This window comes from Chlamydotis macqueenii, chromosome W (assembly GCF_036417535.1).
Source record: "Chlamydotis macqueenii isolate bChlMac1 chromosome W, bChlMac1.mat, whole genome shotgun sequence".
NCBI classification, from domain to species: domain Eukaryota; kingdom Metazoa; phylum Chordata; class Aves; order Otidiformes; family Otididae; genus Chlamydotis; species Chlamydotis macqueenii.
Window position 1 is genome coordinate 4,060,600 of NC_141592.1, and position 24,201 is coordinate 4,084,800.

At 47.9% G+C, this 24,201-nt stretch overlaps 1 protein-coding gene across 1 annotated transcript in view; it reads right to left on the reverse strand.

Annotated features, from left to right (window-relative positions):
- The window catches only part of LOC147596536 (tubulin-specific chaperone A), an 87,929-nt gene that overhangs the window by 14,795 nt on the left and 48,933 nt on the right, over window positions 1-24,201 (reverse strand). The window contains exon 2 of the mRNA XM_086769580.1: window positions 6,051-6,156. Coding sequence (XP_086625706.1) covers window positions 6,051-6,156 — 106 coding nt within the window. The remainder of the gene's footprint in view (window positions 1-6,050; window positions 6,157-24,201) is intronic.

Consider the following 24,201-nt stretch of genomic DNA (forward strand, 5'->3'; position numbering starts at 1 on the left):
CCTTCTATCATCATGGTTGCCCCCTTCAACACATCCATCCCTATGATATATTCCCCAATCTCAGCTACTAATACCTGATACATATGGGGGTCCCAATCACCAATCTGCAACTTTAATTTTGTCATTGTTCCCACCACTGGCTGGTTTCCTAGCCCCCATACAGGACTAGTAGTCCCTTGCATCTTGCATGGATTTCCATGTATGATAGTGACCTCTGCCCCCGTATCGACTAATGCTTTGACCCCTTGTTTGTTAGTGGACGACCACCAGATAATACAGCACGTAAAGGGTCAAGGGTCATAGCGCAATACACGGCAATCCAATGCGGGGGCTTGGTCTAATCCCTAATCCTCTTTAAGGTGCCGCTGCACCTTCCTAACATCTGTCCATGGATACATTGAATCCTCAAACTCGGGGGGGGGGGAGGGGGTGCAGATGGTTGTGTGCACCCGAATGACGGAATGTCTGGTTGTCCCAATGACAACTCTTGGGTTTTATGTGTAAGGGGTGCTACGAAACTCATATCTTGCTCATCACAGGCAATCTTTCGTATCCGTTTCTGGTGGATTTCTTGTGCCATGCGCAGCAGCACCTAGAGTGGCTTGCGATCTATTTCCCTCCGATCAACGCTCCTGTCTAAAAGCAAGCAAAACAATTTATTATGCTCCCCTGGCTCCCTCTCTTCTGTCTGGGATCGTGTATTCTGCTTATCTCCTTCTAAGTCCCCCGTAGAGGACTCCAAACCAGGCAAATCTCCCACTTGGTTTATTTTTTCAATAATTTGGTCAATGGGATTCCCTTGCTCTGCTAACAAAATGGGGATTAGATATGGTTTCCAGCCCTTTGGGCAGCCCTCTAGGAGTGTGTTTCGTATTCCCGGGATTAAATGGTTGGCTCAAGTAGAGTTCGGGAGATCCCATCATTACTGCCAGCTTCATGCCTTCTGTTTTTAATAGAGTACAGGCTTGTCGTAGGGTTACCCACTCCCGGGGGCCAACTGGCCAGGCCCCATCGTTAGTATACTGGTCTGACAAGCCTTCTGCCACCACCGCAACCATATTTATTGTGTTGTCACCTAGGCGTCGCAGGGCAGCTTGGACATAGGGGTCAGGAGTGAGGGTCATAAATTTCTTGGCGTCCATCCCATCTAGAAGCACAGTGTCTACCCCTTCTTCCATTAATCGTACTAACCAATTCTGCAGCCACTCCCCAGGCCGTTGCCTATACTTGTCCAGTAAGGTTTTAACTTCCTCCGGACTATAATCCGTTACTTCGTCTGTTCGCACTGCCTGTCCATTTCCATTCGAAACTAGGCGGTGCTTAAATACTGGGGCTGCTCGAGCCCCTTTTTTCATGAGAACCTCAGCTTCTTTCCCTCCATCATCACTAGTCTCCTCTCCCTCACTCGTGCTCCATATGTCCCCATCCCATGTCTCAGGATCCCAACTGGGGTCTTTTACGATTGCCCTCACTCGTGGTCCCATGTCTCAAGTCTTACTGTCCTTTTTGCGCCACCGTCGCGCAGACCATACAGCATACTGCTGTGCCAGTGCTGCACATTTTCCTTCCAACTGTTCCTGTCGCTGTTCCCCTTCCTTTGCTGCCGTCATGAACGTTTGCCTTTGCAACAATATTTCAGCCTTTAAGCGCTCATTCTCCTGTGTGACATCCTGTACTCTTTGCTTCAATTCTCCTACTCGACCCACCATAATCTTATAGGCAAACAACAAGCAACCAGTCATGCATCCGGCATGGGTGAGCCGGTCTCAGGAAGGCATATGGGAAGTTTGTATAAATTCCCCCCAATATTTCAATACCTCCATAGGTTCCACAGCCCCCCATGGTTCGGGTCCCACATGAGTACATGTCTCTAATTAATCCCACAAGGTACACCAGGGCTCTGTAGTCCAGCCAGGTCTATCGACTGGAGGGGCATTTACACCCCCTGTCTTTTTCCACTCAAACATCTTATGAATTAATGCCGCACCTTACACGGGAACAATGCCAAACTGGATGTATCACTTATTCCAATGGGGCCGACCTGCGACACTGCACACACCAGAACACTCAGCTATAGCACAAATATAAATCAGCTGGAATAAACTTATGACCCCACCAACAACACTGGGTGGTAACAAAAGTATAACTCCGTCGACACAAAGGACACCCACACAAACACACCACCTCTATCAAAGGGAGTCCAAGCTCCAAAGACTGAGGGCTCCTCGCCCCTCCCCCCCCCCCCCCCCCGCCACACTCGGGACAGCACACTCTTGGCACAGCAGCGCACTCTACTGACCAAGCCCCGTCCACTCGCTCCTTACTCCTGGGACAGTGCACTCTTGGCACAGCATGCACCCCACTGACCAAGCCCTGTCCACTCGCTCCTTACTTCCCACTCCCTGGGTCGTTTGTGCTACAGGAATCCCATCCTTGTCGCCAATTTATGTAACCAGTTCATAGGATTCCTATGCACAAAGTTCACCCAGCATATGATATTTAAAAGCACAACAGTATTTATAGCTCTGTTATAGCCTTGCATAAGCAGTTACAGCTCCTAGCATAAGCAGTTACCAGCATATTGTTTTCCCTTTGTGAGAGTCTTACCACCCCGACTAAGCCGGAGACACCGCTGAGCAGGAGGATGATGATCAGCAGGGTCAGACCAGAGAAGGGAGGTAGGCACAGCACATTCAGGGTGTCCCCTGTTGTTCATAGAGTGTGCTCTGGGTCCTTTTTCTCCCCCTCTGTTTATACCCTCAGCAGATTCAGTGGCAGAGTACTGACCAGGTGTTGATGCACGCATGGCCAGCACATGCAGCAAGGCCTGCCAAGTATGTGCCCTGCTGGCTAACAGCGGTTCCCGGATAGCAGCAACATCCTGCTCAATAACAACCCTCCTAGCTCCCCTCTCTGAGATAACAACCCTCCTAGCTCCCCTCTCCAAGGTCATGTTCTCACAGCTGTGTGCGGCTTGTAATTTCCCACAGTGGCCCTACACTGACCATCACTGAAATCCCTCACACAAGGACATATCGACAACCACAGAAATAGAGAAAATGAGTGGTTCCTACCATTAGTCTGCGTTCATGAGTAACTACAGTGAAAAGGTTTTATTACAGATAAAGTATCATGAAGCCCTGTGTAAAGTCTTCATATATCAAGAACCATTACAACTGTGTGGAAACTAAGGCTTCATTACAAAAAAAATCCACACGGAGGTACAACTGCATTATTTGCTGCTACCAGTTACGGGTCTTCATGACCCTCTACAGAAACTATATGCAGAATTTACACTTGAAAGAATACATCAGAAGTCTTTTAATACTTTATTTCTAACTTGTACGAACCTGTTTTGCATAAAATAGTTTCGTTTTTAATAAACTTATTTTCAATTTAGTATTTTATTAAAATAAAACTAGTTTTCCTCAAAGTCTTGTGGTTGAAGATAGTGTGATTTTGAGATATAAAATTTATTAAAATATTTTCTTTCATAGTATTTTCCCCCAAATACTGCTCTTCATTTATTATATTTTTTTCTGCCAACGTATTGTCCTAAGCTTTCCCCTAAATTCTAAACTTCTCATCTGCCTTTTGTAGACAAAAAACAGACAGTGTGGTTTTTCTATTTGGGGTTTTTTGTTGTGAGTGGGGGGGGTTGGGAGGGGTTGTTTGTTGTTTTCATTTGAATTTGTTTGTTGTTGGAGTTTGTCTTTTTATGAGGGTTTCTCTGTCGTTTTTTTAAATAAGCTGTAAGTGATGGGAAAGGAAGGGCTTCCCTGCCCCATAATACTAGCGATTCTTTCCCTGGGATATACTACCTACCACAAGTAGATCGATTCAGCTGAAATAAACTACTTGAGAGACAGCAAGTAATGCAAAGACAACATGCACCCAGGACAATGGTAACATATGGGGTCTTCAAGTTATATTCTTGGACAGAGTATACCAGCACTGCGAGCAAACTGTCCTTTTAGTTTCTCAGATATTGAATCTGCTCCCCATTAAATTAGTCTTTCTGGACAGTGCAGGTGAAAGCTAGTATCTAACAACTGGCAACTACCCTAGTTGTTCACTGCCTCAGCTGGAGATCACTTGAGTTCACAGAAACCACAAGGTGCCCAACTGTATAAGCAGTTAGAAGAAAAATTGTGAGTCAAACCCTAACTATTGTTCTACAAGGGGACTGATTCCTCCTTACAGACCAGACACACCCTAAAGTCTACATATGCTTTAGAAAGAGCATGATTAATTTTAAATTTTTCCTTAGACACTTCTGTATTGTCGTCATAGTTTAGTCCCGCTCGGGACCAGACTACGCAGTCTCTCTCTCACTCCCCCCACCCTCCGAGGGAACAGGGAGAGATAATATAAGACAAAAGGCTCGAGGTTTGAGATAAGGACAGGGAGAAATCCTTAAAGTTACCGTCACGGGCAAAACAGACTCGACTTGGGGAAAACTATTCATTTATTACTAAAACCAAAGCAGGATAATGAGACAGGGAACAAGGTAACCTCCCCCCACCCCTCCCTCTTCCTGGGCTTAACATTATCTCTACCACCTTCCCTCCACCCCAAGCGGCACAGTGAGGAGAAGAGGGAATGGGGGTTATGGTCAGTTCATCACACGTCGCTTTACACCGCTCCTTCCTCCTCGGGGGAAGAACTCCTCACATTCCTCCCTTGCTCCATCGTGGGGTCCCTCCCACAGGCTACAGTCTTTCGTGAACTGCTCTGGCGTGGGTCATTTTTCCCATGGGGTGCAGTCCCTCCAGAACGGCTGTCCCAGCGGGCCCTCCACGGGCCACAGCCTCCTTCAGGCATCCACCTGCTCTGGCATGGGGTCCTCCACAGGCTGCAGGTGGATCTCTGCTCCTCTGTGGACCTCCATGGGCTGCAGGGGGACAACCTGCTCCACCATGGTCTTCACCACAGGCTGCAGGGGAATCTTGGCCAGGAGCCACATTACTCCTCTCCCTCCTTCTTCACTGACCTTGGCATCTGCAGCCGTTCCTCTCACAAGAAAAGTTCTTCACAACAGGCTGGCAGACGCCTCTCAGGATCTCTTCACATCATCCAGCTCATCTCCTCTCCACTTCTTGTGGCCGGGCTGGGCCGTGTCAGGCCCAGTCGGCCGCCTGGCAAGAGGCCAGAGGGTGAGGCCTGCAAGGCCCACAAGGCTCACACCTCCCCCTCTCTGCCCCAGCTCAGTGTCTTCACTTATCTCTTTTTTCTGTTTTCCCCTACTTAAATACGTTATCGCAGAGGCGTTATCAGGGAACATTCTGCTACCAATCGGCTCGGCCTTGGCCAGCAGCAGGTCCGCCCTAGGCCCGGCCAAGTTCACTGAACAAAGGGGAGCGACTTCTAGCAGTTTCCTACAGAAGCTACCACCTTAGGCCCCCCTCACTAAACAAAACCAGAACAGTAACTAGAAAGATAAATGAGAATAGTAGTACATTAAGAGGTAAGTAATACTTTTAAGCATCCCTCCCTCAACTCTGGATTTATTTGTATATACATATCTGATTTAGCTGATACCTCAGCTAAAATAAGTTAAAATTATTCTCCTAGTATGAAATGATTTAATTCTTTCCCATCCCCCAAATGCTATTTTTCATTACTAAAATAAAATCCATAACCATATTTTTAAATAAAGTTACTCAGATTAGGAATTATTAACTAAAAGTAATTTTAAAAATATGTAACTTCAGATATTTTTCCTGAAGAACTTCTCAAAGTATTAACTCTATCCAAAATGGGGTTTTTTGAGCAAACTCTCCTGGTATTATATAATTTTCTTTAGTGTAAGAAATTTGATCCTCTGAAAAGCATGCACATTCTTTTGGAGCCTCCAAGTTCTTTATAATCTAAAATATTAACAACTTCCAGAATGTAAAGTGATCTAAAAGAACAATAAGTGAAATTTATACAACTCCTTATATAATAGGAGTCTAGAAAAAGGTACAGGAGATTCTTTTATTTAAGAATGACTATGATTAAATCGGAGCAAAGAACAATTTTATAAAACAAGTTTTAGGATAGTTTACCTGCTTCTTAATTCCATAATCATCACATGCTTCAGCTTTCATTTTTTCAATCTTTTCTTCTTGCTGTTTTGCTTCTTTTTCATACATAACTTTTTCTTTTGCCAGTCTGCAATTAAACCAAGTGTTTGTGTTAATCTGGGTCTATTATGGTAAAAAGTTAAGCCGCTAAACCAAAAAAACCCGCTGAAAGCTGCATCCCTCTAATACACAGTTTTATAAAAAAAAAAAGCTCTTAACCACTGCAAAAGACTGCATCTAGGAAATGCTGAATTTAGCTATAATGTATAATAATTCTTATAAGAATAATTTCAAATAAAAATATTTTTAAAGATTCTGTGTGAGCTTATCCATATTGAATATCCTAAAAAAGCTATATACTGGTACTTCATTTCAAATACATAGAATCATAGAATGGTTAGAGTTGGAAGGGACCTTCAAAGGTCATCTAGTCCAACCCCCCTGCAAGGAGCAGGGACATCCCTGACTAGATCAGGTTGCTCAGAGCCTCATCCAGCCTGGCCTTGAATGTTTCCAGGGATGGGGCATCAACTACCTCTCTGGGCAACCTGTTCCAATGTTCTACCACTCTCATTGTAATTTTTTTTTTCCTAATATCTAATCTGAATCTACCTCCTTCTATTTTAAAACCATTATCCCTCATCCTATTGCAACATGCTCTACGGAAGAGTTTTTCCCTGTCTTTCCTGTAGGTCCCCTTTAGGTACTGGAAGACCACTATGAGGTCTCCCTGGAGCCTCCTCTTCTCCAGGCTGAACAGCCCCAACTCTCTCAGCCTGTCCTCATAGGAGAAGTGCTCCAGCCCTCTGATCATCTTCATGGCCCTCCTCTGGACCCTCTCCAACTGGTCCATGTCTTTCTTATGTTGGGGGCTCCAGAATTGGACGCAATATATAATAGAAAGAAATAAGAAGCTGCCTTGTAGATCTGGATGACTGCTAATAAAGACAGTAGTACAGAGGAGAAAACTATCTTTCTGTCTTAAAAGTAGTCCTCACATCATAGGTAGCCAAAATAAACTTAATATTAAGATGTCTGCAAAGTCAACATTCTTATCACTGACTTTTAGATCAGCATTTGCCAGACTTTCTCATCACCATTCAGACTCTTGACAGTTCTGTGAGTGACCCTTATTAGCTGTTATAGTCATATGGCCTTTCTTCTGTCCTATTCACTACTAAATAACACCACTGCAACTGCAACAAAAAATGACAGACATTCTTCTTAGTAGTAACTGAAAAAAAGTTATCGCATATAAATGAAAAGAATAAGCACTTTCAGGTTCACAAACTATGATCTCAAAAAGGTTTTTTTATTTTTTTTCCTGATCACAACTACATGTCATGCCATTAAATGCAATATTTCCCATACTAGTTTTTGTACAAAATAATGAAAAGCAAACTTCCCAAATAACACAGTAGCCTCATAATCTTGCATTCCCTAGAGTATTTTCTCCATTTACAGTGATGCTGGTTTGGAAGTTATAGACAAAAGTAACAGTTCTAAAATGTACATTACATCAATTTTCTTTATGGTGTTAGTTTTAAAAGGGAAAAGAATCCATCTTTTAATCCTAATAATGGACCCATATCGGGGAGTAGGATGCTTTTTGTTAACAAGCGTAGATTCAACAGTAATGCAAGAAATTTTGAAGGTCAGAAAGGAATATTAAGGTAGTCTAGTCTGATGTCCTGCAGTAATTTTTAGATTGCAGTTCATAGAATCATAGAACTGTTCGGGTTGGAAGGGACGTTAAAGATCATCTAGTTCCAATTCCCTTGCCATGGGCAGGGGCACCTTCCACTGGATCAGGTCACTCAAAGCCCCATCCAACCTGGCCTTGAACACTTCCAGGGATGGGGCATTCACAATTTCACTGGGCAGCCTATTCCAGTGCTCACCACCCTCACAGGAAAGAATTTCCTCCTTATATCTAATCTAAATCTACCTTCTTTCAGCTTTCTGGGCTGCAAGTGCACATTGTCGGCTCATGTTGAGCTTCTCGTTCACCAGCACTCCCAAGTCCTTCTCCTCAGGGCTGCTTAAAACCCATTCTCCGCCCAGCCTATATTTGTGTCTGGGATTGCCATGACCCAGGTGCAGGACCTTGCACTTGGCCTGGTTGAACTTCATGAGGTTGGCACGGGCCCACCTCTCCAGCCTGTCAAGGTCCCTCTGGATGGCATCCCTCCCTTCCAGCATGTCGACAGCACCACACAGCTTGGTGTCATCAGTGAACTTGCTAAGGTTGCACTCAATCCCACTGTCCATGTCACCCACAAAGATGTTGAACAGGGTCGGTCCCAATATTGACCCCTGAGGAACACCACTCCTCACTGATCTCCACTCGGACATCAAGTCATTAACTGCAACTCTCTGAGTGTGAACATCCAGTCAATGCCCTATCCACCGAGTGGTCCGTCCGTCAAATCCATGCCTGTCCAGTTTAGAGAAAAGGATGTCATGTGGGACAGTGTCAAATGCCTTGCACAAGTCCAGGTAGATGATGTCAGTTGGTGATCCCTTGTCCACCGATGCCGTCACCCCGTCATAGAAGGCCACCAAATTGGTCAGGCACGATCTGCCCTTGGTGAAGCCATGTTGGCTGTCACCAACCACCTCCTTGCTCTCCATCTGCCTTAGCATGGCTTCCAGGAGGATCTGCTCCATGACCTTGCCAGGCACAGAGGTGAAGCTGACCGGTCTGTAGTTCCCTGGGTCTTCCTTGTTTCCCTTTTTAACAATGAGGGTTATGTTTTCCCCTTTTCCAGTCATGGGAACCTCACCAGAGTGCCACAGCTTCTCAAATACAATGGACAGTGGCTTGTCAACTTCATCTGCCAGTTCCCTGAGGACCCGTGGATGCATCTCATCAGGTCCCATGGACTTGTGGACCTTCAGGTTCCTTAGACAGTCCCAAACCTGCTCTTCTTCTACAGTGGTCGGTTCTTTATTCTCCCAGTCCCTGCCTTTGCCTTCTGCGACTTAGGCGGTGTGGCTTAGCCCTCGCTGGTGAAGAGTGAGGCAAAAAAAGTCATTAAGTACCTCAGCTTTCTTCATGTCCCGGGTAACCAGGTCTTTCATTTCCTTCTAGAGACGGTCCACATTCTCCCTGGTCTTCCTTTTATCCCTGACGTACCTAAAGAAGCTTTTCTTGTTGTCCTTGATGTCCCTGGCCAGATTTAATTCAATTAGGGCTTTAGCTTTCCTGACCTGATCCCTGTCTGCTCAGAAAACCTCTCTGTATTCCTGCCAGACTACTTGTCCTTGCTTCCACCCTCTATAGGCATCCTTTTTGTGTTTGAGTTTGTCCAGGAGCTCTTTGTTCATTCATGCAGGCTTCCTGGCATTTTTGCCCGACTTGCTCTTCATTGGGATGCATCGCTCCTGAGCTTGGAGGAGGTGATCCTTGAATATCAACCAACTTTCCTGTGCCCCTCTTCCCTCCAGGGCTGCATCCCATGCCACTTTACCCATCAGATCCCTGAGGAGGCCAAAGTCTGCCCTCCTGAAGTCCAGGGCAGAGAGCTTGCTGTGTGCCCTCCTTGCTGCCCTAAGGATCTTGAACTCCACCATCTCATGGTCACTGCAGCCAAGGCTGCCCTTGAGCTCCACATCCCCCACCAGCTCATCCTTTTTGGTGAGAACAAGGTCCAGCATAGCACCCCTCCTCATTGGCTCCTCTATCACCTGCAGGAGGAAGCTGTCATCCACACATTCCAGGAACCTCCTGGGTTGCTTATGCCCTGCTGTGTTGTCCCTCCAACAGACGTTGGAGTGGTTCAAATCCCCCAGGAGGACCAGGGCTTGTGACTGTGAGGCTGCTCCTATCTGCCTGTAGAGGGCCTCATCTGCTAGGTCTTCCTGGTCGGATGGCCTGTAGCACACCCCCACTGTAATGTCCCCTGTCCCTGCCCTCCCTCTAATCCTGACCCATAAGCTCTCTGTCAGCTCCTCATCCATCCCCAGGCAGAGCTCTGTGCACTCCAGCTGGTTGCTGACCTAGAGGGCGACACCCCTTCCTCATCTCCCCTGCCTGTCCTTCCATTCCAACACTCCAGTCATAGGAGCCATCCCACCACATCTCTGTGATACCAATAAGATCATAGCCCCGCACGCATGTGCAATTTCATTATCAGGCTTAATTATTTGTTGTTACTGCAATTTTGCTGTTATATCTCCTACTTTTTACCTATGTTCATTATGTATATGTTGGATTGCATAATACTAAATTAGAACCAAAACATCCTTCAGGATCTGGAGAATTATGAAGTAATTCCCGATTAGCTAATTCAAGACCAAAACAAATACTGAGATATTAATACAAACCTTAGAGCAGAACAAGCGTATATGTCATGGTTTTGTTTAGTGAGGGGGGGCCTAAGGTGGTAGCTTCTGTAGGAAACTGCTAGAAGTCGCTCCCCTTTGTTCAGTGGACTTGGCCAGGCCTAGGGCGGACCCACTGCTGGCCAAGGCCGAGCCGATTGGTAGCAGAATGTCTCGTGATAACGCCTCTGCGATAATGTATTTAAGAATGGGAAAGCAGAAAAAAAAGAGAGAGAAGAGAAGATGTGAAGAAGCTGAGCGGGGGCAGAGGCGCAGAGGGGGAGGCGCAGGCCTCATGGGCCTTGCAGGCCTCACCCTCTGGCCTCTCGCCAGGCAGCCGACTGGGCCCGACTCGGTCCAGCCCGGCTGCAAGAAGTGGAGAGGAGATGAGAAGTGAATGAGATGTAAAAAAGATCCTGAGAGACACCTACCAGCCTGTTGTGAGGAACGGCTGCAGACACCAAGGTGAGTTCAGAAGGAGGGGGAGGAGTAATGCGGCTCCTGGCCAAGATTCCCCTGCAGCCTGTGGTGCAGCCCATGGTGGAGCAGGTTGTCCCCCTGCAGCCCATGGAGGTCCACGGAGGAGCAGAGATCCACTTGGAGCCCGTGAAGGACCCCATACCGGGGGAGGTGGATGCCTGAAGGCAGCTGTGGCCCGTGGAGGGCCCGCTGGGACAGCTGTTCTGGAGAGACTGCACCCGTGGAAGAGATGACCCACGCCGGAGCAGTTCCATGAAGGACTGTGGCCCGTGGGAGGGACCCCACGCTGGAGCAGGGGAGGAATGTGAGGAGTTCTTCCCCCGACCATGAAGCAGCGGCGTAAAACAACATATGATGAACTGACTGCAACCCCCATTCCCTCTTCCCCCCTGTGCCGCTCGGGGGGGGAAGGTAGTAGAGATAATGTTAAGCTTGGGAAGAGGGAGGGGTGGATGGAGGTTATCTTGTTCTCTGTCTCATTATCCTGCTGTTTGTAGTAATAAATGAATAGTTTTCCCCAAGTCGAGTCTGTTTTGCCCGTGACGGTAACTTTAAGGATTTCTCCCTGTCCTTATCTCAAACCTCGAGCCGTTTTTCCTTATATTTTCTCTCCCTGTTCTCTCGGAGTGTGGGGGGAGTGAGAGAGAGACTGCGTAGTCTGGTCTGATCGGGGCTGAACTACGACAGTATATCAGATAAGATTTTTTAAGGAGAACTCAACAGCCAAAAGTACATAATCAGATCCAAGAAGCAAAGAATATTATACAAATGAAAAGAGAATAAAGGTCTTGTAGAGAGATTCTTGGTCACGTTAGCACATCAGAGCAAATTCATTCCTAATTTGTCACAGTTAAGTACTCTACTGGAAGTACTGTTGAGGATGGACAGAACAGCACTGGGTTGATAAGAACCTTTTGTGAACTGAAGCTACCACAAAAGCACCACTGCAGTAATACCTTGAGAAAAATTCCTAAGAGAATATGCTGATATTGCAACAGCAGGAACTCTCTCTGTTTTTGACACAGTGTACATCATCAAAAATTGTTTTGCCAAAATAGTCTTAAGCTGTGGTTCCACAACATTTGATCCCTGGAAACGTTCAAGGCCAGGCTGGATGAGGCTCTGAGCAACCTGATCTAGTCAGGGATGTCCCTGCTCCTTGCAGGGGGGTTGGACTAGATGACCGTTGAAGGTCCCTTCCAACCCTAACCATTCTATGATTCTATGATCTAAATTGTGGCAACTCTCACTTGAACTGGTTTCAAACCCCGTGGAATCACACCATTAGAGAGGGCCTTCAGTCTTATAAAGCAGCAGTGTGTAAAGCATGTAGTGTAGGTATCATCTAGGCCAGTTTCTACAAGTCAGTCAAGTACTAGCTTTGAAAAGTAGTAGTGGGGAAAGACAGAAGTCTAATTGCTACAAATAAAGATACTAATTCAGGGGCTGTAATTCCAACTACTGGAATTAGCTCCAATATTAGCATCAGTAAATATTGATTTAACAGAGAATAAGTTAATTGTTTGATCAAGGCTGCTTAATTTAATTCCAGACAGTATTATTTGCTCTGCTATTTTTAGGTTCCAAAAAAAGTTAATTTTAATCAACCTGTGAGATAGCTGATTTTTTTTGAATGAGAACAGAAAATTCCCTTGAGAAACTGGGGGAGAGATTAAAAGTAGTTTTTACCTTGATTCACTTACTAAAGTGTGTATGCCATCAAAACTAAAGGCAACTTGCATCACTAAACACAGTATTTTGAATTATTTTAATTTTTAGCTAGAATAAAAAGCACAATGTTTGTCACTACTTATGTTTTCACACATCTCCCTCTATGCACACTAACATTTCAAACTGCCTGCTGTTCAAGTTTGCTTACTTTTGTCAAAAGGTAAAGGACTGCATGTTCTGGCTTAGTTTAGAACTAAGTTTAACTTGATTTTTTGCTCACCTTTCTCAGATCTGGATGCTTAATATTTATCCATATTTATCTACCTACTTCTATTTCCGTATTAATTGTACATTTCAGAAGCAGAAGTTGAAATATTCTGCTTTCAAAATTGGAAACATTACATGAAACCTGAATTATAAGACTGTTTTCTGTGACACTTTTTCCATTGCACTTTTTTCAGTAATCAGAACTGTCCAATTTAATGTTCCATTTATCATTCATAAGACTGGGATACTGATATTAATGCTATTAAGAATTTTAGATTTGAAAACATTTCCTTCCTCTAGATGCCATGAAGCTGTTTCTGTTGAGTATGTAGCTTGGAAGATTGTTCTGGTTTTGTTTAGTGAGGGGGGGCCTAAGGTGGTAGCTTCTGTAAGAAGCTGCTAGAAGTTGCTCCCTTTGTTCAATGGACTCGGACGGGCCTAGGGCAGACCCGCTGCTGGCCAAGGCCGAGCCGATTGGTAGCAGAATGTTCCGTGATAACGCCTCTGCGATAATGTATTTAAGAAGGGGAAAAACAAAAAAAAAAGTAGTGAAGATGTAAAGGAGCTGAGCTGGGGCAGAGAGGGGGAGGCGCGAGCCTTGTGGGCTCGGGACTTATCTGCTCGGGACGGGCTGTATCGGGCATTGGGACATTGGGAGGTGAGAAAACATACATTGTTCATTTTGCATATTCTAATACCCTTATATATACCCTTCTAATACCCTTATATTTTGTTACTATTGTAGTTTTCCTTTGCTATTCTAGTAAACTGTCTTCATCTCAACCCATGAGTTTTCCTTTCTTCCCAATTCTCTCCCCCATTCCGCTGTGGAGGGGGAGGGTGAACAAAGAACTGTGTGGTGACCAGGGCTAAAATATCACAGTTCTTTTGGTGCCGAACGTGGGGCACGAAGGGTTGAGGTAACAACAGATCTGACCAGAGTATATTAAAGTTGTTAAAAGTGCTCATTATTTTTATTTAAGAGTCCCTGGTAACAATGTTGCACTACGTGTTTGCATGGTTGTGTTATGTAAATCCTCAGTTGCATCACATATTTCCTATGGTGCTGTTTATCACTTCTCAAAAATGGATCAGAATTATCATTTTACTGTACTGGGCAATACTGCCTTATGATATGATGACATCACTGGTCATGAAATCAGTCTGGTCCTTGTATTCGGCATTGCTGGCATCTCCGTACCTCAGGCACCATTTTTCCTTTTTCTCCCTTTGAACCAATCTATGGGGAAGTCAGGGGAGGATACTTTCCCTTACTCTTATACCTTCACTTTGTAGTAGTTCAGCCCCGATCGGGACCAGACTACACAGTCTCTCTCTCACTCCCCCCACACTCCGAGAGAATAGGGAGAGATAATATAAGGAAAAACGGCTCGAGGTTTGAGATAAGGACACGGAGAAATCCTTAAAGTTACCGTCACGGGCAAAACAGACTCGACTTGGGGAAAACTATTCATTTATTACTACAAACAGCAGGATAATGAGACAGAGAACAAGATAACCTCCCCCCACCCCTCCCTCTTCCCAAGCTTAACATTATCTCTACTACCTTCCCCCTCCCCTGAGCGGCACAGGGGGGAAGAGGGAATGGGGGTTGCAGTCAGTTCATCATACGTTGTTTCATGCCGCTGTTTCATGGTCGGGGGAAGAACTCCTCACATTCCTCCCCTGCTCCAGCGTGGGGTCCCACCCATACGCCACAGTCCTTCGTGAAACTGCTCCGGCGTGGGTCATCTCTTCCACGGGGTGCAGTCCCTCCAGAACGGCTGTTGCAGCGGGCCCTCCACAGGCCAAAGCCGCCTTCAGGCATCCACCTCCCCTGATGTGGGGTCCTTCACGGGCTCCAAGTGGATCTCTGCTCCTCCCTGGACCGCCATGGGCTGCAGGGGGACAACCTGCTCTACCATGGTCATCACCACAGGCTGCAGGAGCCGAATTACTCCTCCCCCTTCTTCTGAACTGACCTTGGCATCTGCAGCCCTTCCTCTCACAAGAAAAGTTCTCCACAACAGGCTGGCAGACGCCTCTCAGAATCTCTTCACATCATCCAGTTCATCTCCTCTCCACTTCTTGCAGCCGGGCCGGGCCGAGTCGGGCCCAGTCGGCCGCCTGGCAAGAGGCCAGAGGGTGAGGCCTGCAAGGCCCATGAGGCCTGCACCTCCCACCCTGCACCTCTGCCCCCGCTCAGCTTCTTCACATCTTCTCTTCTCTTCTATCTTTTTTTTTCTGTTTTCCCCTTCTTAAATACGTTATCGCAGTCCTTCGTGGAACTGCTCCGGCGTGGGTCATCTCTTCCACGGGTGCAGTCCCTCTAGAACAGCTGTCCCAGCGGGCCCTCCACGGGCCACAGCTGCCTTCAGGCATCCACCTCCCCCGGTACGGGGTCCTTCACGGGCTCCAAGTGGATCTCTGCTCCTCCGTGGACCTCCATGGACTGCAGGGGGACAATCCGCTCCACCATGGTCATCACCACAGGCTGCAGGGGAATCTTGGCCAGGAGCCGCATTACTCCTCCCCCTCCTTCTGAACTGACCTTGGCATCTGCAGCTGTTCCTCACAACAGGCTGGCAGATGTCTCTCAGGATCTTTTTTACATCTTATTCACTTCTCATCTCCTTTCCACTTCTTGCAGCCGGGCCGGACCGAGTCGGGCCCAGTCGGCCGCCTGGCGAGAGGCCAGAGGGTGAAGCCTGCAAGGCCCATAGGCCTGCGCCTCCCCCTCTGCGCCTCTGCCCCCGCTCAGCTTCTTCACATCTTCTCTTCTCTTCTCTCTTTTTTTTTTCTGTTTTCCCCTTCTTAAATACGTTATCGCAGAGGCGTTATCACAGAACATTCTGCTACCAATTGGCTTGGCCTTGGCCAGCAGTGGGTCCGCCCTAGGCCCGGCCGAGTCCACTGAACAAAGGGGAGCGACTTCTAGCAGTTTCCTACAGAAGCTACCACCTTAGGCCCCCCCTCACTAACAAAACCACGACACTACTCTAGCCTCCGTGACAGGCACTGCAGCCAAATCAGAGAACCAACCAGTGTCGGTATCAGTTGCCCCTGTACAGACGAAGTGAAAAGTCAGCTCGGAAGCGAAAAAGCTTGGAAGCAAAAGTCAGCTCATTTAGTAAGGGATGAGGAAAGACCAGGACCATCAGGAGCAGAGGAGGAGGAGGAACTCATAAACAAGACTGCAACCACCCAATCCCTATGCTTGAGTGAGCTACAAGATATGCGAAAATATTTCGGCCAGCGTCCAGGCAAGCACCTTGTCACCTGGCCGCTCCGATGCTGGGATAGTGAGGCCAGTAGCCTGGAATTAGAGGGTAAGGAAGCTAAACAGCTGGGATCTCTTTCCAGGGAAGGGGGCATCGACAAAGTGATTGGAAGAGGTGCACAAGCTCTCAGCCTCTGGAGGCGACTACTGTCCAGTATGAAGTAAAGATATCCCTTCAAGGAAGATATTACTTATCATCCAGGCAAGTGGACCACCATGGAGAGAGATATCCAGTATCTAAGGGAATTAGCTGTGCTGGAAGTCATTTACAGTGACCTAGACAGCGAGGTGTCACCCAAAGATCCAGATGAAGTCCAGTGCACACGGCTCATGTGGCAGAAGTTTCTACGGAGCGTACCTTCATCACATGCCAATTCATTGTCAGTACTGCATTGGAAAGATGGAGAGGGACCAACAATGGATGAATTGGCTAGTCAGCTCTGGCAATACAAAGAAACTCCCTCCTCCTCCCTTGTCTCGGCTGTGGAGAAACTGTCTCGGGAGGTCCAGCAGTTAAAAGAGGATAAGTCCTACTCCCCACCAATACAGACGAGTATTTTAGCTATTAGGAGTAAACATTTCCCTGCTCAAGAGAGATGGTACACACGGTGAGGTACCCTGTGGTTTACCTTGTGTAACCAAGGAAAGGACATGAGGGAGTGGGATGGGAAACCTAACTCGGCCCTGGAGACACATGTACGTGAGTTTCGTGGCAAAAAAAATTGCAAATAAATTTTTGCCCTAGAAAATTGCTGCTCCAGTCTCCAATGGACAGTTACCCACACAGAACAGAAGGGCTGATCTTACCTCTGATCCTATGGACGGGAATTCTGATTCATATTTAGAAAAAGTGAGTAGCAAATACTATGAACAGGACTAGAGGGGCCCTGACTCCAGCCAGGTGGAGGAGAGGGACAACCGAGTTGTGAGAGACTGAACTGTAGGACTTCTGTCTCAAAAGATTGCTTAGTCAAGCGAGAAATTCCTCCAACTACTTGATAAGATAAGGACGACTGCAAGACCACAGAGACGCCTGGTTTGTGATTTATGTAACAATGGTGTGAAGAGCAGGGCCAGAGTCATGAAGCATATACATGCAGCTGGTCAGAATCCGCAGCCCTTGAGAGAGGATAAAAGGACTGTTGAGACAAGCCCTCACTGTGATTGTCCACCACCGAAGACAAACCCCGATGCAATTGTCCACCACCGAAGGCAAACACTGACGCAATCGACCACTGCCAAAACACTGAGAGATTTGGACCCCCGGGATGTCGCGGATCCATGGTGGTGACTATTCTTACAACTCTATACCAAATGCTTGCTTAATTTCCACCTTTTCTTCTCACTCTGTCCTATCGCTACTATCATTCAGCTTTTTATAATAAAACTAAGTTTGGTTGCATGGCATTTGACCTCATTTGTGTCTTAATCTCGCTCGAGGCGATGGAACCTGCAGTGAGAGGTTGGTCTAGCCGCCTCGAACCTCCCTGACTTGTCTGAGGTCGGCTAGAACGCAAGGGTGCCTTCCTCTCATCTGAAATCAGATCATAACAACTGTATGGATTTGATGGCCTGGCACATCAGACCCACAAGAGTATAAAGCTCTAGTAGACACTGGTGCACAGTGTACCCTAATGCCATCAAGCTATAAAGGGGCAGAACCCATTTGTATTTCTGGAGTGACAGGAGGATCCCAACATCTGACTGTATTAGAGGCTGAAATGAGTCTGACTCGGAATGAGTGGCAAAAGCACCCCATAGTGACTGGCCCAGATACTCCATGCATTCTTGGTATAGATTACCTCAGGAGTGGGTATTTCAAGGACCCAAAAGGGTACCTGCTTCGGAAGTGGTAGATACGGAAGCACAGCTCCTCCTAGCACCCTGACTGCCAGTGCTGCGCTGGATGTTCAAATGAAGGGTCCCCTCTACACATCATGCCACTGATGCTACGTGGAGTAAATGGGCTGCACTGCTCACACAGCGAGTTTGAATAGGAAACCCCAGTGTTCTGGTTTTGTTTAGTGAGGGGGGGCCTAAGGTGGTAGCTTCTGTAGGAAACTGCTAGAACTTGCTCCCCTTTGTTCAGTGGACTCAGCCGGGCCTAGGGCGGACCCGCTGCTGGCCAAGGCCAAGCCAATTGGTAGCATAATGTTCCCTCATAACACCTCTGCGATAACGTACTTAAGAAGGGGAAAACAGAAAAAAAAAGTAGTGAAGATGCGAAGCAGCTGAGCAGGGGCAGAGAGGGGGAGGCGCGAGCCTTGTGGGCCTTGCAGGCCTCACCCTCTGGCCTCCCACCAGGCAGCCGACTGGGTCTGACTCGGCCCAGCCCGGCTGCAAGAAGTGGAGAGGAGATGAGATGTGAATGAGATGTAAAAAGATCCTGAGAGTTGTCTGCCAGCCTGTTGTGAAGAACTTTTCTTGTGAGAGGAACGGCTGCAGACACCAAGGTCAGTGAAGAAAGAGGGGGAGGAGTAACGCGGCTCCTGGCCAAGATTCCCCTGCAGCCTGTGGTGATGACCATGGTGGAGCAGGTTGTCCCCCTGCAGCCCATGGAGGTCCATGGAGGAGCAGAGATCTACCTGCAGCCCATGGAGGACCCCACGTCGGGGCAGGCGGATGCCTGAAGGAGGCTGTGGCCCATGGAGGGCCCGCTGGGGCAGCTGTTCTGGAGGGACTGCACCCCACGGAAGAGATGATCCACGCCGGAGCAGTTTCACGAAGGACTTTGGCCCGTGGGAGGGACTCCACGATGGAGCAGGGGAGGAATGTGAGGAGTTCCTCCTGCAACAACGAAGTAGCGGCGTAAAACAGCATGCGATGAACTGACCACAACCCCCATTCCCTCTTCCCCGCTGTGCCGCTTGGGGGGGGAGAAGGTAGTAGAGATAATGTTAAGCCCGGGAAGAGGGAGGGGTGGGGGGAGGTTATCTTGTTCCCTGTCTCATTCTCCTGCTAGTTTTAGAAATAAATGAATAGTTTTCCCCAAGTCGAGTCTGTTTTGCCCGTGACGGTAACTTTAAGGATTTCTCCCGGTCCTTATCTCAATCCTCGAGCTGTTTTTCTTATATCATCTCACCCTATTCTCTTGGAGGGTGGGAGGACTGAGAGAAAGACTGCGCAGTCTGGTCCCGATCGGGGCTGAACTACGACACCCAGTCATCCAGGAATCTTAGAAGTTATCAGAGGTAGCCAGCTCTAGTTCTATCACTGCTGCACCTCAAGCAGTTTCATTGAAGCTCATTCTTGGCTGATGAGGGTGATTCCTGCTGCAATATGTTTGATATAACATGTAGTTACTACAGGAATGATGACATACAGTTTAAATTATTGGTTATTTTGACCTATAATCAGAGCTCCTTGAGGTACACATTGGACTTCCCCATCCTCAAGCATTACCCACCAAGTACACCCAAGTCCTTGAGCAAAAGGAATCCCATGCATGGGTTTGCCATTGCCCAAGGGAGGAATAACCCAGACTGTCTTCCCCAACATATTCCTTAAATGCACCACAGGGACTTTATTCCCTTCTACAGTATGTAAAAGTTCTGATTGGGCAGGGCCAGCTCGATTGGCGGATCCTAGAACGTTGACTAACCAGGTGACTTTTGCTAAATGTGTATCCATATATTTGAAGGCTCTACCACCCATTGCTTTCAGTGTAGTTTTCAGCAGTCCATTGTACCGTTCAATCTTTCCAGAGGCTGGTGCATGATGGGGGATGTGGTATACCCACTCAATGGCGTGCTCTTTGGCCCAGGTGTCTATGAGGTTGTATCAGAAACAGGTCCCATTGTCTGACTCAATTCTTTCTGGAGTGCCACGTCGCCACAGAACTTGTTTCTCAAGGCCCAAGATGGTGTTTCGGGCAGTGGCATGGGGTACAGGATATGTCTCTAGCCACCCAGGGGTTGCTTCCACCATTGTAAGCACATGGCGCTTACCTTGACGGGTTTGTGGGAGTGTGATGTAATCAATCTGCCAGGCCTCTCCATATTTCTATTTCAGGCATCGTCCTCCGTACCACAGAGGCTTTATCCGTTTGGCTTGCTTAATTGCAGCACATGGCTCATGTTCATGGATAACCTGTGCAATAGTGTCCATGGTCAAGTCCACCTCTCGATCACAAGCCCTTTTGTATGTTGCATCTATTCCTTGATGGCCCGAGATGTCATGGGCCCACTGATCTAAAAATAGTTCACCCCTGTGTTGCCAGTCTAGATCTACTTGGGAAACTTTGATCTTAGCAGCATGATGCACCCTCTGATTGTTTTGATGTTCTTCTGTGGCCCGACTCTTGGGTACATGGGCATCTACGTGACAGTTTTAAAACCAGATTCTCTAACCGGGCAGCAATATCTTGCCACAATGTCTCAGCACAGATGGGCTTGCCTCTATGCTGCCAGTTGCTCTGCTTCCATTGCTTTAACCACCCCCACAGAGCATTTGCCACCATCCATGAGTCAGTGTAGAGATAGAGCACAGGCCATTTTTCCCATTCATTGATGTCTAAAGCCAGCTGGATGGCTTTCACCTCTGCAAACTGACTGGATTCACCTTGGCCTTCAGTAGCTTCTGCAACTCATCGGATAGTACTCCACACAGCAGTTTTCCACTTCCGATGTTTTCCTACAATATGACAAGACCCATCAGTGAAAAGGGCATATCACTTCTCATTTTCTGGTTGATTATTAAACAATGAGATCTCTTCAGCATGCATCACCTCCTCCTCTGGTGGCTTTCCAAAATCATCACCTTCTGGCCAGTCTGTGATCACTTCTAATATCCCTGGGCAACTGGGGTTTCCTCTTCAAGCCCACTGTGTGATCAGTGTGACCCACTTACTCCATGTAGCACCAGTTGCATGATGTGTAGAGGGGATCCTTCCTTTGAACATCCAGCCCAGCACTGATAGTCGGGGTGCCAGGAAGAGCTGTGCTTCCGTATCAACCATTTCCGAAGCAGCTCGAACTCCTTCAGATGTTGCCAATATTTCTTTTTCAGTTGGGGTATAGTGGGCCTCCGATCCTCTATATCCCTGGCTCCAACATCCTAGGGGTGAACCTTGAGTCTCCCCTGGGGTTCTCTGCCAAAGACTCCCTGGCTGTGGTGTAGAGGATGTTTTTCACCCCTTGTCCTGTCTGGACTGGCCCAAGGGCTACTGCATGAACAATCTCCTGTTTAATTTGTTCAAAGGCTTGTCGTTGCTCAGGGCCCCATTTAAAAGTCATTCCTCTTTACGTTCACTTCACAGAGAGGGCTTACAACCATACTGTCATTTGGAATATGCATTCTCCAGAAACCCACAACATCCAAGAAGGCCTGTGTTTCCTTTTAGTTAGTTGGTGGAACCACAGCTCCTATTTTGTTGACCACATCCATTGGAATGCGATGACGTCCATCTTGCCATTTTACTCCTGAAAACTGGATCTCTTGTACAGGCCCTGTTCTGGTTTTGTTAGTTGGGGGGGGCCTAAGGTGGTAGCTTCTGTAGGAAACTGCTAGAAGTCGCTCCCCTTTATTTAGTGGACTCGGCCGGGCCTAGGGCGGACCCGCTGCTGGCCAAGGCTGAGCCAATTGGTAGCAGAATATCCCGGGATAACGCCTCTGCGATAACGTATTTAAGTAGGGGAAAACAGGAAAAAAAAGGAGGAGAAGATGTGAAGCAGCTGAGCAGGGGCAGAGAGGGGGAGGCGCGAGCCTCATGGGCCTTGCAGGCCTCACCCTCTGGCCTCCCGCCGGGCAGCCGACTGGGCCCAACTCGGCCCGGCCCGGCTGCAAGAAGTGGAGAGGAGATGAGAAGTGAATAAGATGTAAAAAGGATCCTGAGAGGCGTCTGCCAGCCTGTTGTGAGGAACGGCTGCAGATGCCAAGGTCAGTGAAGAAGGAGGGAGAGGAGTAACATGGCTCCTGGCCAAGATTCCTCTGCAACTCGTGGTGAAGACCATGGTGGAGCAGGTTGTCCCCCTGCAGCCCATGGAGGTCCACGGAGGGGCAGAGATCCACCTGCAGCCCCTGGAGGACCCCACGCTGGAGCAGGTGGAGGCCTGAAGGAGGCTGTGGCCCGTGGAGGGCCCGCTGGGACAGCCGTTCTAGAGGGACTGCACCCCGTGGAAGAGATGACCCATGCCGGAGCAGTTTCATGAAGGACTGTGGCCCGTGGGAGGGACCCCACAACGGAGCAGGGGAGGAATGCGAGGAGTTCTTCCCCTGATGATGATACAGCGGCGTAAAACAACGCGTGATGAACTGAACGCGACCCCCATTCCCTTTCCCCCCCCCCGTGCCGCTCGGGGGGGGAAGGTAGTAGAGATAATGTTAAGCTTGGGAAGAGGGAGGGGTGGGGGGAGGTTATCTTGTTCCCTGTCTCATTCTCCTGCTAGTTTTAGAAATAAATGAATAGTTTTCCCCAAGTCGAGTCTGTTTTGCCCATAACGGTAACTTTAAGGATTTCTCCCCGTCCTTATCTCAAACCTTGAGCCGTTTTTCTTATATCATCTCCTCCTATTCTCTCGGAGGGTGGGGGGAGCGAGAGACAGACTGCGTAGTCTGGTCCTGATCGGGGCTGAACTACGACAGGCCCCTTTACCTTGCTTCGTTTTATGGCAAAACTGGATTTCAGGAGGATTTGGACTATTTTCTCTCCCTTTTCAAAAACTACTACGGCTGTAGTGCTCCACATTATGATGTCATCAATGCACTGCATTTGTTCTGGACCTTCAACTTTTTCCAGTGCAGTCTGGATCAGCCCATGGCAAATGGTGGCACTGTGTTTCCACCCCTGGGGAGTTGATTCCAGGTGTTCTGGACGTTTCTCCAAATGAAAGCAAACTATGGCCTGCATATGCTGCCAAAGGGATAGACAAGAACGCATCCTGGCTTGCATCAGGAACAGTGTGGCCAGCAGGAGTAGGGAAGTGATTATGCCCCTGTACTTGGTAGTGGTGAGGCTGCACCTCGAATACTGTGTGCAGTTTTGGGCCCCTCAGTACAAGAAGGAGGTTGAGTTGCTGGAGTGCATCCAAAGGAGGGCAACAAAGATGGTGAGCTGGAGCACAAGTTTTATGCGAAGCAGCTGAGGGAACTGGGGTTGGTTAGACTGGAGAAGAGGAGGCTGAGGGGAGACCTTATTGGTCTCTACAACTACCTGAAACGAGGTTGTAGGGAGGCGGGTGTTGGTGTCTTCTCCCAAGTAACTACTGCTAGGACAAAAAGAAATGGCCTCAAGTTGCAGCAGGAGAGGTTTAAGTTGGATATTAGGAAACATTTCTTTACTGAAAGAGTGATAAGGAACTGGAACACTGTTCTGGTTTTGTTTAGTGAGGGGGGGCCTAACGTGGCAGCTTCCGTAAGAAGCTGCTAGAAGATGTTCCCCTGTGTTCAATGGACTTAGAATCATAGAATCATAGAATGGTTAGGGTTGGAAGGGACCTTCAAAGGTCATCTAGTCCAAACCACCTGCAAGGAGCAGGGACATCCCCAACTAGATCAGGTTGCTCAGAGCCTCATCCAGCCTGGCCTTGAACGTTTCCAGGGATGGGGTATCCACCACCTCTCTGGGCAACCTGTTCCAGTGTTCTATAAATCGCGTTGTAAAAAATTTTTCCCCAATATCCAATCTAAATCTACCCCCCTCTATTTTAAAACCATTACCTCTCGTCCTATTGCAACAGGCCCTACTAAACAGCCTCTCCCCATCTTTCTTGTAGGCCCCCTTGAGGTACTGGAAGACCGCTATCAGGTCTCCCCGGAGCCTCCTCTTCTCCAGGCTGAACAGCCCCAACTCTCTCAACCTGTCCTCATAAGAGAGGTGCTCCAGCCCTCTGATCATCTTCGTGGCCCTCCTCTGGACCTTCTCCAACTGGTCCATGTCCTTCTTGTGTTGGGGGCTCCAGAACTGGACACAGTACTCCAGGTGGGGTCTCACCAGGGCAGAGTAGAGGGGGAGAATCACCTCCCTCGACCTGCTGGCCACGCTCCTCTTGATGCAGCCCAGGATGCGGTTGGCCTTCTGGGCCGCAAGGGCGCATTGCCTGCTCACGTTAAGCTTCTCATCCACCAGCACTCCCAAGTCCTTCTCCTCAGGGCTGCTCTCAATCCATTCCT